General features: G+C 37.4%; 3 protein-coding genes across 3 annotated transcripts in view; 2 read left to right on the top strand and 1 right to left on the bottom strand.

The window, feature by feature from the left end:
- Positions 1–87: 87 nt before the first annotated feature.
- LOC123973491 (fibroblast activation protein, alpha) lies at positions 88–9740 on the top strand. The gene is made up of 26 exons (XM_046053562.1): positions 88–763; positions 963–1044; positions 1493–1582; positions 1684–1778; positions 1900–1974; positions 2704–2756; positions 2918–2990; positions 3244–3364; positions 3456–3610; positions 3793–3890; positions 4016–4145; positions 4264–4302; positions 4395–4493; positions 4596–4666; positions 4768–4821; positions 5111–5235; positions 5370–5420; positions 6265–6363; positions 6971–7040; positions 7160–7354; positions 7556–7610; positions 7709–7808; positions 8598–8656; positions 8767–8839; positions 9013–9086; positions 9281–9740. The coding sequence occupies exons 1-26, from the start codon at positions 761–763 to the stop codon at positions 9380–9382; spliced, it is 2241 nt and encodes a 746-aa protein (XP_045909518.1). The 5' UTR covers positions 88–760; the 3' UTR covers positions 9383–9740.
- Positions 9741–10482: 742 nt separating this feature from the next.
- Positions 10483–12230, top strand: gcgb (glucagon b). Its single transcript, XM_046054351.1, has 4 exons — positions 10483–10533; positions 10635–10740; positions 11618–11773; positions 12018–12230. Exons 2-4 carry the CDS (start codon positions 10646–10648, stop codon positions 12136–12138), a joined length of 372 nt encoding a protein of 123 aa, XP_045910307.1. The 5' UTR covers positions 10483–10533; positions 10635–10645; the 3' UTR covers positions 12139–12230.
- Positions 12231–14971: 2741 nt separating this feature from the next.
- The window catches only part of LOC123973905 (sodium-driven chloride bicarbonate exchanger-like), a 34297-nt gene continuing 32215 nt past the window's right edge, over positions 14972–17053 (bottom strand). The window contains 1 exon segment of the mRNA XM_046054279.1: positions 14972–15950. The gene's annotated coding sequence lies outside the window, so the exon portion shown is untranslated.

The following is a 17053-nucleotide window of genomic DNA, read 5'->3' as shown; positions in this document are numbered from 1 at the left end:
AGACCACCTGTCAACACACATGCAGACACACAGGTGCTGGAGATTATCCATTAAATCCAAAACGTTCATGAGTCATGACTGTTGAGCCAGTCAGAGCTGCTATTTTTAGAGAGATTTTTTAAGAATTATTTTGGCATACATATACATAACAATCACATTGATTGCCTGGGGCATGCACAGACATGCAAGTTGTAGCCTAAGCCAGTGTTATTTGGCCATATTAGTATGTTTTCCTGCATTTCTATTGAATCCACAACGTAATAAAATCTGCCCATTCATAGAGAGTGAGAAAAACAACAACACTGTTAATTGTGGTTTATTTTCCCAAAAATGAAAAAGCACATTTTGAATTGAACTGGGAGGTAAAGCTCTGGCCGACTTCTGCTTTCTCACATTTGTGGAGCGAGTGACTTGCAACCTTGGTGAAAAAGCCACTTCCTAAATACTCAGCAAGTTGTGCGCTCTTGGAAAGTTGGGCAGGCTGCTGACTTCAGGGAGGCATCTCTTGTCTGGTGTCGGACGCTTCTCAGGAATGCAGCAGGACGTGTGAGAAGCCTGCTTCTGCTTAAGTAGGACAAGATCAGTTTTCTTATGTTGCCATATGTAGTTTAAATCTATTGTTGCGGGGGGTTCTTTGTAGGGAGAGTATGTTATCCAGGCTGCTTGTCCAAGAAGTCACTTTAAACTTCACATCATCGACCTACAAGGATTATTAGGATAAGGAAAAGGCTGAGATCTTCACGGCGACTTCTTCTGCACCATGGTCAGTAATCGATTTACCAGCTTCAGTAGTGAGGGGGAAAGTTGTAAAATACAAAGACAAACACTTGTGAACGCATGATCACACGTAGTTCACTGTTGGGGTGAATGAATAGACTAACAGTAATAGAGAACCTGCAGCGTCAGCTTGTGTTGTGTGATTTCAGAGGATGTTTGAGTAACTTTTGTGTCACCTTTCGCAGGGCTGCAGCAAGGTGCTGTGGGGGGTGGTGGGGGCGGCTGTCGTCATCACGTTAATAACGATCACAGCGGTTTATTTCAGCAGTAAGTTATACAGCTCAGGCCTCTCTGTGCATTTCTCTCCCTGTGCGTCTTTGCTTCATGTTCAGTATAACCGCTTGTGTAACTCAAAAAAGCATTTAACATTTTTATGTGCTTGATTGGTTAATTTCAAGCAGACTTTTATTCTGTGATGAGTAGCCTATAGTGTAGGCTACTTTTTTGCTGTGTAAATGTGTGCTTATTATTTATTTTTTTGTTTGATTTCTTTCCTTAACAAAACTTGTACAGGAAGAATCAACGATATGATTCATGAATTGCTCTTGTGTGGACTACCAGTGTAATAGCATGCTGCTGGGAAAACAATCAATTCAAATAGCGCCACCGTGTGACGATAGATGATGTTTCATTTCCGACATAACAGCAACATTTGTCTGATATTGTTATATTCAGCATGTCAACAAAGTTAATGCAGCATTGTGCATCATTTCAGAATCTCAAGGTATCAAAAGACCACTCACCCTTGAAGATTACTTCAACGACACCATTAGGTGGAGATCCTACAATCTGTATTGGATATCAGGTATCACCTCTCTTACACAGGTTGTTCTTTTGGGCAAGAGCAAATGTAAATATTCATGTTGTGTACAAATCTCAAATTTTTGTTGTCTTTTATCTCTGCAGACAAGGAGTATCTGCATAAAACAAGAGATGGGGATGTCATGTTCCACAATGCCGAAACACAAGAGGAGTCAATATATTTGAAAAATTCAGTCTTTGTAATATACATATTTTTTTCAAATATGGAAATGTTGTTATTGTTATAACAATTAAACAAAAAATCCAAGTCTGAATAATTACTCATATAAACTAATATTTCCATAATAATTTTCATTGTAGGCACAAGTGGATGCCACAGATTATATGTTGTCAGGTGATCATAAGTACATCGCTTTTGAAAGCAATTTCTCAAAGGTGAGAAACTCCAGTGAATGTTCCCAGTTAGCTTTGTGTATCTGTTTTTTACAGTAGTTCAAGTTTCCCAACAGTTCACTGTAAATGTTACAATAAGCCTTATAACCAGTGGTTGAATATAATTAAGTACATTTACTCATTGCACTTAAGTACAATTTTGACATACATGTACTTTTTTTATTTACTATTATTATTATATATTTATTTAAATACCATGATATGCTACTTCCCCGTGACCCTGTACACAGGATAAGCAGTTCACAATGGATGGATGGATAGATATGCTACTTTATACTTTTACTTCACAACATTTCAGAGAGAGATATTGTACTTTTTACTTCTCTACATTTATTTAAGAGCTGTAGCTACTAGTTGTTTTTCAAATTAAGATTTTACATATGAAATACATGGTCAGTTTGTAAAAGATTATCCATTGTTACAAATGAAACTACCAAAATTATATGAAGTAGTTCAAATTAGCTCCACCTTGACCAGCAGCAACATTAAAGTACAGCTTTCATATTAATACATCTAAAATATGGTTCAACAATATAAGAGTTTAACAATGACAGCACCCACTATGAGTACTTTTACATTTGATAGTTTAAGTATCCTAGATTTTGTTGCTGATACTTGTGTGTTTTTACTTAAGTGAATGATTTGAATACTTCTTCCACCACTGCTGATAACAAAAGTCTGAAAACAAGTCTTGTGTTTGCAATCCAACAGCAATGGAGACATTCCTACACCGCCTCTTACTCCCTCTATGAAAAGGAGAGTTCGTAAGTGGCCATGTTTTATTTTGATAGTATCATAAACTGCAGGATTTCATCAACTCAAACTAAATAAATAAATAATAAAATGTTTTTTAGAGTGACACGTCAGACTAACAGTATGTGATTTACTTGGTATGACCCCACATTCTTTTCATTTTTCTTTCCAGAACATTTATTATGCCTTCTAATCTTCCAACCACTGTGCAGTACTTTTCCTGGGCCCCAACAGGAAGCAAATATGTAAGTTTACACGTTATCATGTACCCTTGTCTTCACATTCAGTTGAAGGGAACAATATTGCAGCTACTTGGTATGTGAGGCAATATGGGACTCTTTGCATTTTGCTAAATAACTATCAGGTCCTGCAAGACTAGTGTAGAAAGTGCATCTTATGAAGTAAACTAATGAATCTAAGTATGGATTTGTAAAATATGTGTAATTAAAATAATCAAAAAATAAGCTAAACTAACTAAAACTACAATTTGTTTTTCAGGCCTTCATCTCAGACTTCAACATTTTTCTCACATCCAATGCCACTGCTGAACCTGTGCAGGTGACCCACAATGGGGAATACAATAAAATCCTTAATGGTGTCCCTGACTGGGTTTATGAAGGTAAGTAACGTTCACTTTTTAAGAGGTGTGCATCTGTATCTCTAAATGATAGATAGCTACAGAGATTTTTTTTTTCCCCCATCATTTTCAGAGGAAGTGTTTGCATCAAACGGGGCAATATGGTGGTCATCAACTGGAAAATTCTTGGCTTATGCAGAATTTAATGATACAGATGTTCACAAAGTGGAGTTCTCTTGGTATGGATCTGAGCAGTATCCCAAAACAGTGGCTGTTCCATACCCAAAGGTGCTTTTCTCAAACATGGTTGCATGCAATATTCTGCACTGAGTGTCAAAATTTATTTATACAACACAAATGATTAGGGCAGCTCTCTCTTCACATTGTCTACTTCATGGTTTATCTTCCTCACACTCTCATGATATATAGTTATTTATCAAGAATGTTACATTTGATTGTATTTGGTGCAGGCTGGATCGAATCTTACCACAGTGAAACTGTTTGTGATTGACACCACAAATCCGTCTCGCCGCACTCAGGTGGCTGCCCCCGCTTCTGTTGCTTCTAGGTCTGTATATTCTTTTGTTTCTAGCATCACTTGAATCAAACTGCATTGTAAACAGTAGCAAATATGATATCCTCATGGTCTGTCTCATGTGAAAACCATGTCACTTTCTGTTGCCTTTTGCTCAGTGATCACATATTGTGCTCAGTGACCTGGGTTACAGATGAACGCGTCGCTGTGGAGTGGCTCACGAGAAAACAAAATTACGTGGTCGTACAGATCTATGACTTTGATGGAAGCAACTGGAAAGAAAAACAGGTAGCTGTCACTTCTCTGGTTGGTTCAGGCAATCGTGAGGATCATAACGTTTGTATTGATGTCATGATCATGTGAGTAAATGCCAATTAACTGCAATAAATGTCTCTACTCTCTATAGAAATTTGAGCAAACAAGCAAGACAGGCTGGATCGGCCATGTAAGTTTCTGAAAAAGATACTACCATTGACTGATGAATGCCAATTTATTGTTTGATTTTGTGTTTGACTGTAAAATATGACCTTTTTTCAGTACATGCCCTTACCACTTTTCTTTGCTGAAGATAAACTCAGTTTCTATAAAGTGATGAGCAACACACAGGGCTACAAACATATTCATTATGTGAAAGACGTAAGTGTTTTTCAATTATATTTATGAATAATAAACAGCATAGTGGCTTTCATCACATCTTTGGTGTTGAGTTTTATATTCACAAAGGGCATTTTTCTTAAGGGCAAAGCAACACCTATTACCTCTGGAAAGTGGGAAGTCATCTTCATATCCAAATTAACAAAAGAGGCCATGTGAGTTTCTGGGGAAAACTACACAAACTTCAAAGATTATTAGAAAGTAGATAAATGTAAATGTTTTTACATTTATTGTCTCATGAAATTATCTTCTACAGATATTATGTGAGTAATGAGTACCAAGGAATACCCGTAAAGAGGAATCTTTACAAGTAAGGAATTCTTCTGACCTGTCTGATAGCTAAACTAATTGGTTTTATTGCTTATTTCTTCTGTCTTTTATTTTTGCAGCATTTTTTGCTACACATATTAGTTTTTCTTTTGTATCAGTTAATGTCCATACGTGTACGCATTCATTGACCCCTAGGAAGACTGACAAACACATTAGCCGAAGCTAATTGGGATCATATAAACAACAAACAAGAGCACACATTCTTACAACATCCCCATGAAATGAATGTCATAACTGTTATAACAAGTTGCTACTGGTTTGTTCATCAGGGTTGTGATTGGAAGCAGCCCCTCTGCCCCCCAGTGCCTCACCTGCGGCCAGTATAAGGACAGGTGTCAGTACAACTCTGCTTACTTCAGCTTTAACGCCTCTTACTACCGAATGGACTGCTATGGTCAGTTACCCATCCACATTTCCTCTTACGCAATAACTCATCCATGGCCAATGTGTTGGTATTATCTGTGGTGGGGAGCATCTGTGAACAATATTCTGAGCTGTTTGTGCATTTTCTATCTTTGTTTTTACCAGGACCTGGGTTGCCCCTCTACATACTCATGGACAACAGGGGCCAAGGGGCAGGTCTGTACGCTTATGAAATGTATTAAGCCAAAGCCCATTGCTGAATGATTTATTGCAATTGCATCATTTTACAGTAAATTCATATTATCATATCGCCTTGTGTACCATACAAATATGCACAGATTGTATATGTATATTATTAGTACAGTTCTGTACTTGTACTGCCACTTGTTACACATGATTGATTGCACACCAGTTCATCAAGCTCTGTTCTGGTAATCTAAAAATAATTACAAGTCTTCCCACAGTGTCAGATATACAAAAGTATATACCATAATACGTTATATTACATCTGCTCTGTACTTTCCACACTGATTCTTACTTCTGCTGGTCAGGGTTTCACCCCCACACCACCCCCCAAATCAAATAGTATTTTGTTGTTATTGTTCATATTTTCACACATAAAAATGTTCATAAAGTGTCATACATCTGTGAAAATGCACATTTGCAAACCATACTAGATGTTTCTTTGTTGTGTTGGCATGTAGCCAGCAGATGGAGAACACTCTGAAGGGGACGCTCAGAATTTTTTATTAGCTGGATATTTGACATTTTGTATAGCCAACTGTGCATTTACACCGTTTGTAAGCACATGTACAGTTCTGTATAGATTGACTTGCAGATGCAAAACAATAACTTAGACTATGAAAAAAAACTTTGATCATGGGGGTCCCAAGGATGGTGATGATTATTACACAAAACAAATCAGAAAGGTTAAAGTTATTAAAGGTAAGGTAAACAGTTTTTGATCTAAAAGTATATATGTTTTTGATATTTATATTAGCATTTGTGCAGCAGAATTTCCATTATGACAATAATTGTTGTTCACTTATCTTTTTTTCAGAGCTCTCCGTTCTTGAAGACAACAAGTTACTGGAAAATATTCTGTCAGAATTCCAAATGCCAACAATGCAGTATGGCACCCTAAAGATTGCAGGATTTGGTGAGACAATGCATGTTTAAGATCCCTACCAGAGTCTTATATATAGAAAGACATATATAGAAATACTACACACAGAAAAAAAAACTTTCCTCAAAAACAAAAACGATGAATATAAAAATATGTTTCAATTCAAAAGTTTAATGACTAGACACAAAATGTCTCCTACTTCACTTTAAAATCCATTCTCAGTGTTTGTGCACTGGGGGTTTCCATGTCACACTTGCACAAGCTGCATATTGGACTAGGACTGGTTTCCACACTGGTTGTGATGTCACAAAATCCTGCTTGTATGTTCATGTGTGAAACTGAGGTTTAAGGAGAGAACGGGGAAACTTTCCCCCTCTGTGTGAAAGCGACTGAGAAAACAGTCGAATGGTTAATTTTTGTGTGAGGTTACAACCTGTTCACAAAGTCTAAAAAAGTTTAATTTTAATTAAAAAATATGTGTAGCTCTGTTAAATTTAGATACATTTTATCATGTAGGGAGCTTCAATCTCCCTTTTCGACTTTGAGCATGGAATGTAAGTGGTGGATTTGTTAGTTATTAATGTAGGTAAAGACATCTGAGGTGTGAGACATTTTGTAATGATGCCTTTTTTGCCAACAGATCTTTGGTATCAAATGATGTTACCACCAAATTTCAAGAAGTCTAAAAAATATCCTCTTCTTATTGATGTGTAAGTGAACAACACTCCTCAGCACTCCATCCCAATATAATATATATGATTTTATATACAATATAATCAGTGGGCATTCATCAACATTTGATGATATGTGCTGTTGCTGACCTGTGCAGGTATGGTGGCCCCTGCAGTCAGCGAGTGGACTATCGTTTTAAGCTAAACTGGGCCACGTACCTCTCCAGTTCACACGGGTTCATTGTCGCCAGCTTTGATGGAAGGGGAAGCGGTTACCAAGGTGATGAAATAATGCACGCTATCTACAAGCGCCTTGGAACGTTTGAAGTGGAAGATCAGATAACAGCTGTGAGGTAAAGTGTGTTGGCCCTTTCAGTCACCCCTGTGACAAAACTTCTACTGTGAAGTGACCTCATTTGTTGGCTTAACCCTACTGTGTTATGAAGTTATGATCTAATAATATTCATGAAGAGTTTATAATAAAGGTAAATCTCTGGAATCCCTAAATATGTTTCCATGTTTTTGCCAGAGAATAAAATATTTCTGTGTTGTAGGAAATTCATCGACATGGGTTTTATCGACAAAGACCGAATAGCAATATGGGGCTGGGTAAGTTGTACTCTGTCTTGTTGCTCTCTCTGTATTTATCATTTATCTTTTTATTCAATGTATATGCAGTCACTAAATGTAATCAATTCTGACTTCAGTCATATGGTGGTTACGTCACCTCAATGGCCTTGGGTGCTGGAACTGGACTCTTCAAATGTGGAATAGCAGTTGCCCCAGTAGCCAAGTGGGAATATTATGGTTGGTGTACTATACTATAGTATATATTTCTCTGTTCTGTGAGCACTGTATTCCTTCTTTGACATATTTTACACTGTGTACTTAAAAAAGTACTCCATGTAGCACTGCATTCCTATAGCACTGTCAGTCACGCAATGAACATAGAAATTATAAATGTACTCATACAGCACCTTTCTAGTCTTACGACCACTCAAAGTATTACACTACAAATCAACATTCATCCCATTAAAACACATATTCATACATTGATGGCAGTGGCAACCATGCAAGGTACCAACTGCCCATCAGAAATCAGAATCAGAACAGAAAGTAAGACAATACCAGGGAGTAATTTGAGGTTCAGTATCTTGTCCAAATACACTTCAATAAGTAGGCTGGTGTGTTGTGCTAGTAGAGGCTAATGCTGCATCGGGCCGCTAGCCTCGAGAAGAGATGAGGAGCATGCTACAGAGGTCAAAATCTCATTTCTTTCCAACTATACGCCCACAGATCATTTTCATTTTCAAACTTGTAGGCTTCAGACCCACCGTACAGTTCATCAGACTTTGCACAGCTTCCACTGTTGACACAAAAGGCTTGAGATAACTTTTTTCACATATCCAGCAAGATTCCCCAAGACCTGTAAACAGACTTTGATGTACAAAATCAGTGGAGTTCCTCTTTAAGGATTCAAATCTCTGTTTAAATCTTGTCAACTCTCTGAAGACATTTGAATAAGTGTGATTTTTTTGGTGTTTGTGTTAATATGTACTGTATGATTGTGGTATTAACTTGAGTTTCCTTTTGCAGATGCAGTATACACTGAACGGTACATGGGCAAGCCCACAGAGAATTCAGACGCTTATAAAGTAAATATTATACAATTCAGACTTATCAGAATAATTTTTGCGGGTATGCAGCACAATTCTGAGATATACAATATGTTATTAACAGTGATTTTCTTTCTTTTATTTAACAGAATTCCACGGTGGTGGCCAGAGCAAAGTACTTCAAAACAGTGGACTATCTATTGGTTCATGGCACAGCAGATGGTATGTTATTTCCTCCAAATTACTCTTCCTCTTTTGGCCATGTGGTAACCCTATTTCTCAACAGCTAACCAGGTAACACAGGAAAGCCTTGCACAAATAGGATTCTATTTGCCGTGATATAAACTTTAGCTTCGATGTTCAGTCACGTAGTGAAAGCACTCTCTTTCCTGTAGACAACGTCCATTTCCAGCAGGCAGCACAGATCTCCAAAGCTCTGGTGGACGAGCAAGTGGACTTCGAGGCGATGGTAAATATTGGCTCAGGAAAGTGGGGCTAATATTGGCCTTGATGGTGCTGATTTAATGAAAGTTGGAAATGGAAAAACTGTCATGAATTATAATGCACTTTTAAAAATATATATGATTTAAAATGTGTGTAACTTGATAATGTTACATGGAATGCAGAGTCTATGCACTAATCTGAATTTGGTGTTAATTTCAGTGGTACACTGACAAAAACCACGCTCTGCAAGGATCAGCCTCCCGGCATACATACACCCTCATGAGTCACTTCCTGCAGAAATGCCTTCTCAGTCCCAAATAGATGTGAAGAATGTGACAGCATTTATAGTGAACATTACCACAGTTTTTGTGTATATTTTATCTTACTGAAATTTTGACGTGTCAGTTGAAATATGTGCATTTGTTTTTATGTGCAATGGATCTCCGATTTCTAATACAAATTAGCATTATTTTGTATTTTATGTGGAATTATGGAAAAATTGCTAAAATGTCTGACATTTAAAACATACTCAAAACCATTGCATGCATGTATGATTTTTTAAAATATTATAAATAATAACATATAATAGCTACAAGGCACTGCACTGATTTGTTATGGAGCGTTTAAATTTCTGATGGAGTTATGTTCTAATGAAAGTGAAATAAATGTTGTTTTGAAAAAATAACAGTGTCATTATTTGTACTTGTGAAGTCTATTACATTTTGTAGTCCAAATGAGTCTGCCACACCTTAACCCCCAACATGTTTTAATATAGTCACAGTGGACTAGTGGAGTTTTTGTGTTGAATGTCTTGTGCTTCTTTGTGTGTTCTTTGTCTTTTAACATAATGGGACCATGTTTGAAATACATTTTTTCACTTTAACATGTTACTCTTTAGATATTTTTTTTTTTTTTTTGGTGTCTGATAAATTCAATCAATCACAGTCACAATCAACCTTAAAACATAAGTTTTAAAACTCACTTTACATGCAAGTAATGTAGAGAGATGACACTATTATAAAAAACAAATATATATATATAGCTCTGTTGTCTGTCTGTAGGCTACATGATTGAAACAAAAATATTCAAAATGAGACAGTAATTTGAACACATATGGGTGCCAGTATTTGTCAGTATTTATTTGTCAGGATAGAGGTCATGTTTGATTGTAACACCTAAAGTAGCAGCTTTTACAACCCAGCTATTGCTGAGGTTTTTTTGTGTATTTAAACAAAGTCAAATACATTCAGTGGTCTGAGACGGAAGGTGACTAATGGATTGAGAGTAACAGAGGATGCTGAGGTTTCTGTGACGGGGGAGTCACCTGGGAGAATGCTCCTCAGCTTCACTATATAAGACTGTGCTGATCAAGAGGGGACCATGAAACTGCTTCAGAAGCCAAGAGAGAAGAAGGGCACCAATCAACACACTTTACAATCCCTCTCTCAGACGTTTGACAGAAAGGAGCACAGGTGAGAATATTTGTTCCTTCCTCCTGTCACATAGAATTTTATTCTCTTGTGCTGTATTGAAGTGTCTCTCTCTCCTTCTGTCTTTTTTTCTCGTCTTTCAGAAGCTCAAACAATGAAAATTGCTCACTCTTTGGCTGGAGTCCTGCTCCTCATCATTATCCAAAGCAGCTGGCAGGTGCCTGACCAGGACACAGACCGAAACTCCATGTAAGATCAACTCTCAGCTTTGTTCAATTCACGTTGGCCTAAAACCTTCATCCCAGCAAGAATCTTTTTTATGTGAGGATTAGGCAGGTCCTGAGCTATGCATAATCATGCAATTAGTTTCAAGGTTTTAATGTAATTGAATGACTTAGATATTTCAAAATATGCCTCTGAACGTTTCAGCAAAACATTTTGACAGCTGTTTGTTAAATTCATCTTTATTTTTGCGTATTGTTATAGTTGAGAGGGCTCCAATTTGTCAAACATTTCTAATGGAAGACATAGAGCACTAGTGCTTCCTTGCAAATTGCATTGCCATTTACAGCTCCATGTGTTGCACTCAGCCGTGTATCAGCTGTTGACATTAGGATCCACAGTGCAAATAGACATGTAATTTCTCATTATGTCAGTTTACATTCTAAATGAGAACACCAGTGGGCAAAGTTGATATTTATAATGTTATTTTGTCTTCAAGTATTGGCATTTTAATGTTTGTTGATCCAACACCTGTACAAAATGTACACATGTACTAAAGTATCACATAGTGTAATTTAATCTTTTGAACATTCAATTTCACAACCAAGGACCACAGCATCAATGAGATCCAAATCTAATTAAAAGAAAAGTACTGTTGATTATGAAACGTCAATAAATGTGATGAGAACAATGAATCAGGATAAACAGCTGTGGTGTGGTGAAGACTTCAGCAAGTAGAAAACCTCCTAGGGGACCCTGCAAGCGAGAGAAAGGACAGGGAGGCTAGGGCATGAAAAATTAGAACATTGCAGGGCTGTTAGGTGTTTACAGCCATAAGACAGGAAAGGGAGTGTTTGAGATGAGTTTGCCTCACCTTGAGCTTAATCATTTCCGTCATTTCTAGGCTACTTACTGAAAACTCCCTGATGACTGAACCCATTGAGCTCCCAAACATGAAGAGACATTCAGAGGGGACATTTTCCAACGACTACAGTAAATACCTGGAGACAAGAAGAGCACAAGACTTTGTCCAGTGGCTAAAGAACTCAAAAAGAAACGGGTGAGTGCCCTTACTAAATCTCTTCACACTATGAAATATATTATAAATAAGGCTGGCTTTAATTGCATTTATACTGTAAATTGCTGTGTGCCTCTGGTACTGGATCAGAACCGTTGCTGTGATTTAAAAATCATGTTTTATCAAAATAATAGTAATGTGACTTACCTAGCAGCTTGCATCACAATTACATACACACTTACACAGTTATTGTGACTGCATCATCTAATTGTGTCTGTTCCTACAGGAGTCTATTTAGACGTCATGCTGACGGCACCTACACCAGTGATGTGAGCTCCTACCTGCAGGACCAGGCAGCCAAGGAGTTTGTGTCCTGGCTGAAGACTGGCCGAGGCAGAAGAGAGTAAACTCAAACTGAGCGCCCCAACAGCTCCCTAAATAACGCGACATTTCACACTGACTCTGTGCTATTATATGTTTCACAATCTGTACTAGCCTTTTTCTTCGTCATGCTATTAAATTCACATCGTAATAAGCTTTGTTTGGCCTTCAGTGGTTGAAGGAAATGTTGTTCAAATGTTGCAAACATTTCCAGTATGTTTGAAATGTGTCTCAATCATAAATGCTGCATGAAATTTTTATCAATCATTCACATCATAATTCTTTTTTCATATTTCACATTGTTGGCACTTTCATCTTTTCCTTCTCCCATAAATTTATGTTACAGTCACATTAGTGATTTGAATTGAAACATCGATACTTCCATCTGTAGATAGTCTCAATTTTCTTATTATTCAGATAAAAGTCATATTTAGTTTTCAATAAAGAAATGTGTACAATCTATGAGTTCCCTCTGAAATGTTGGTTTGACAAGGATCGCTCTCAGCAAGGTTCTACATCTCAGTTTATACTTGTACATCTAAATACATAAATATACAGATGATGTTTTAGGCACATGATCCACCTGTCAATGCCCATCAAGAATAGAATAAAAAAGACATGGTTGTTTTAATCAATAGTATTTTCAAAGACAACTTATTTACATTGTCCACTGGTAAATGAAAATATAAATGTTGAACGTCTTCATCCAGTATCATTGTTCACATCAGTGTTAATTTTTGTCTAACAAACAGTGTCATGGTCGCTTAATCCTTCTTTATATGGAGACAGAACTCTCAGGGAGAAATGTGCTGTGGGATTTCTTCCAGGTAACAGGATGATGTGTAAATGCTGCATATTTGTATAGATGATGTGTGTCACCTGTCAGCGGTTCACTGGAGAAGGTTTTCCCAGTGATGTTCAGACAGCACACCGAGGAGGGTTATGCGTAATGAAAGAAATGGAAATCATGTCAATCAACTCAAATTTGTTGGGAACAATGACTGGGTCGACACTCTTGAGTTCCTCCTGGCACTGAGACCAAACATGAGCCAGCAGCTTGACATGTTTTGGGATGTGCCAGCTCTCTAAGCTGTCACCCACTGCACATCAAACCATCTGTTGATTACACGAAGCCCTGCCCACTTCAGTCTATTTGTAGGCCAAATCTCTAAGGGTTATACATCGGACATTTATGCTTAGCAGCATTGCTGCTGGATGCTTCTATCATGGCACAGCATGTGCACCTACATGATTATTTCACAGTTAATCTGATATGTAATTTGAGCCTAAATAATCCTCATTGAGTCTTGGGGATACAATGAAAGGATTTGTGGTTACTGATCAAGCGATGTTAAACACATTTCTGTAACATAATAAGAGTACAAAAACATGCTTAACTAATGCATAACTATAGCATGAGTCGTCATGAGCACGATTCAGTGTATCAGTACTGTATCATGAATGCCTGTTGCTAACCAGTGTTGAAGAAATATTGTGAGCCAGGTTCAGGTGTGATGAAGAAGTTTAGGAGGCTGAAGACTAACATAGCATGCTATGTTACAAGCTGAACGATACTTCCTTTCTGGGGATATTTATCCTTCCTAGACCTACAGAGACTTACTAAGTGTCCAAATAAGGTTATTTATCACCCTTTTGTACATGTGTGAAGATTCTATTGGTTATTGGTTCAAATGAAGACACAGTGTGTGTCAGTTAAACCACATGCAACACTTTCGAGCCAGTCAGTCTGTCTGTAATGAAACACGATAAAGGTAGTCTCAACCTTGGGTTACCTAACAAATGTATAACAGTGCATCAACTCTGCGTCAGTCAGTAAGTCGACAAGCAGGCAGAGAGGAGGGACAGAGTCTGTCCTAAAGTTTTGGAGAATCCCAGACTGTCACCTTTGGCTTACTTTAGCTCAGCACTTGACCCTATCATGATCTGGGGAAACATGCAGCACCGTATCCATAAATTATTCCCTCACAGCCAGTACATCACAGGGCTGACATATAATTGTCAATTTGGGCTCTTTGATAGAGACAAACAGCTGCTCACATTCACATTTACCAATTAACTACCAATCAACATATTGATTGCATGTCATTGGACTGTGGTAGGAAGTCGAAGTATCCACGCTGACATGGGGAGAACATGCAAACGGCAACAAAAAGGTCCCAGCCCCAAACGTAATCTCATCGGCCCCAGGCATACTACGGTATATTCAGTGGTGGTAGAAGTATTCAGATCCTTCACTTAAGTAAAAATGTTTGAAGCTTTGTGACGATGAATTCTCCAGCTAATCCAAGAGGGGGTTTAAATTTTTTATTGAGTGTAAGAAGTAGGAGGATTTTCTCAATCCATAAAGGAACATTCAGTTCATTCATCAGAAAAATTAGAATTCATAATTATGAAATTTGGAGAAACACATTCACTGGTCAGGAGAGGTATGGAAAATTGTAATCTGAAAAGGAACTAGTAACTAAAGCTAAAAATATAGTAGGGTAAAAAGCATAACATTTGCTCTGAGATTCAAAGTCAATGGGAATTTCAAACCCATGCCTTTGACCACAGCTTCTCTGAAAACAGAACAGTACCTGCTCTCACAGAAATACAAAGCTGTTTTATCAGACTGGTATAGTCAGATTATTACACCTTATTAGGACTAAGTGTATGTGTAACAATGACAAGACAAACAAGAGTACTCATAGAAATGTATTAAGTTAAAATAACATACATACAATACATAATAAACAATACATAATACAATTATTATTATTCTAAGTATTTTTAAAGCTTCAGCTTCATTGTAATCCTCAGATGTATTGCATAATTGGAAAGTTTTTTTAGGCTTAAATGCCTTAATGATGAAGCATTTTAATTTATGATTCACTAAACTATATACAAACATTTAAACAAATTATAAGATTTTTCAAAATGACATTTACAATATAAGCAAAACACTGACACCAGGAGGCAAAATACTGCCTCTGTCTCTGTTAGGCTGCAGGATATTCTGTAGCAAACACATTCATTTTATTCCACAAAATAAATATAGATAAATAGTTTCTCATATAAATAGAGTTTTGACATTCTGGCAGAAAGTGCTATTGCATTTCATTCTTAAGAGATATATGTATATTGCCCTTTATCAATCACTTTAAAACACTCATTCCTATCAGTAACAATCATTACATGGGATTCAAAATCCCATCACATAAACAGACAACAGAAATATATATTTTCCAGGCTTTTCAAGTTATAAGAATTTATTTATGTATGGTTTTACGGAAAGTTTTTGACCTAAGGTTTTAAAAATATTTACAAGATCTTCATATTTAATTTCACATCATAATCAATGTCTATAAAGAATTTAAAGACTAGAATCTAGGGAATCAGTATATAAATGTATAAAGACTCCAAGGATACTATATGTTGATGTGACAGTATTTCAAAAGTATATAACTGTAACAAAATAAATACAAATTAATCCAAAAACAAAAAATTGTCTCTTATCAAGACCAACCTTTTACTTTACATTCAGTATAGCAATCCAGATTTAGAAAGTACAATATGACATTAACAACACAAGAAAATAGTAGGTTTCACTGGTTCATGAAGAGGCAGAATATTTGTGACACATCAGATACAGTTATTCACTTACACAAAGAGAGTTACAGGGCTGAACTTTGAATCATTAAACTGCAGCATACGATACAAATTAATTTACAAACACTCAGAAGGGACAGTGACAAAGACTCACAGCGCTGTCCTCCGACTTCTACATCTTACATTTGTCATCATGCACACCACTGTTGTGAATGAGTGTTGTAGTGACCTGTTAGTATCAAGAAAGAAAAGACAGATAACAGATGTTTAATTAGAAGATACAGTGAGGAAAATAAGTATTTGAACACCCTGCTGTTTTGCAAGTTCTCCCACTTAGAAATCATGGAGGGGTCTGAAATTGTCATCGTAGGTGCATGTCCACTGTGAGAGACATAATCTAAAAAAAAAAATCCAGAAATCACAATGTATGATTTTTTAACTATTTATTTGTATGATACAGCTGCAAATAAGTATTTGAACACCTGTCTATCAGCTAGAATTCTGACTCTCAGAGACCTGTTAGTCTGCCTTCAAAATGTCCACCTCCACTCCATTTATTATCCTAAATTAGATGCACCTGTTTGAGGTCGTTAGCTGCATAAAGACACCTGTCCATCCCATACAATCAGTAAGAATCCAACTACTAACATGGCCAAGACCAAAGAGCTGTCCAAAGACACTAGTGACAAAATTGTACACCTCCACAAGGCCGGAAAGGGCTACGGGGAAATTGCCAAGCAGCTTGGTGAAAAAAGGTCCACTGTTGGAGTAATCATTAGAAAATGGAAGAAGCTAAACGTGACTGTCAATCTCCCTCAAACTGGGGCCCCATGCAAGATCTCACCTCGTGGGGTCTCAATGATCCTAAGAAAGGTGAGAAATCAGCCCAGAACTACACGGGAGGAGCTGGTCAATGACCTGAAAAGAGCTGGGACCACCGTTTCCAAGGTTACTGTTGGTAATACACTAAGACGTCATGGTTTGAAATCACGCATGGCACGGAAGGTTCCCCTGCTTAAACCAGCACATGTCAAGGCCCGTCTTCAGTTTGCCAATGACCATTTGGATGATCCAGAGGAGTCATGGGAGAAAGTCATGTGGTCAGATGAGACCAAAATAGAACTTTTTGGTCATTATTCCACTAACCGTGTTTGGAGGAAGAAGAATGATGAGTACCATCCCAAGAACACCATCCCTACTGTGAAGCATGGGGTTGGTAGCATCATGCTTTGGGGGTGTTTTTCTGCACATGGGACAGGGCGACTGCACTGTATTAAGGAGAGGATGACCGGGGCCATGTATTGCGAGATTTTGGGGAACAATCTCCTTCCC

The sequence above is a fragment of the Micropterus dolomieu genome, linkage group LG07, assembly GCF_021292245.1.
Source record: "Micropterus dolomieu isolate WLL.071019.BEF.003 ecotype Adirondacks linkage group LG07, ASM2129224v1, whole genome shotgun sequence".
Taxonomy (NCBI): domain Eukaryota; kingdom Metazoa; phylum Chordata; class Actinopteri; order Centrarchiformes; family Centrarchidae; genus Micropterus; species Micropterus dolomieu.
Note: the sequence above shows the minus strand (reverse complement) of the source record. Positions and strands in the feature narration are given on the sequence as shown.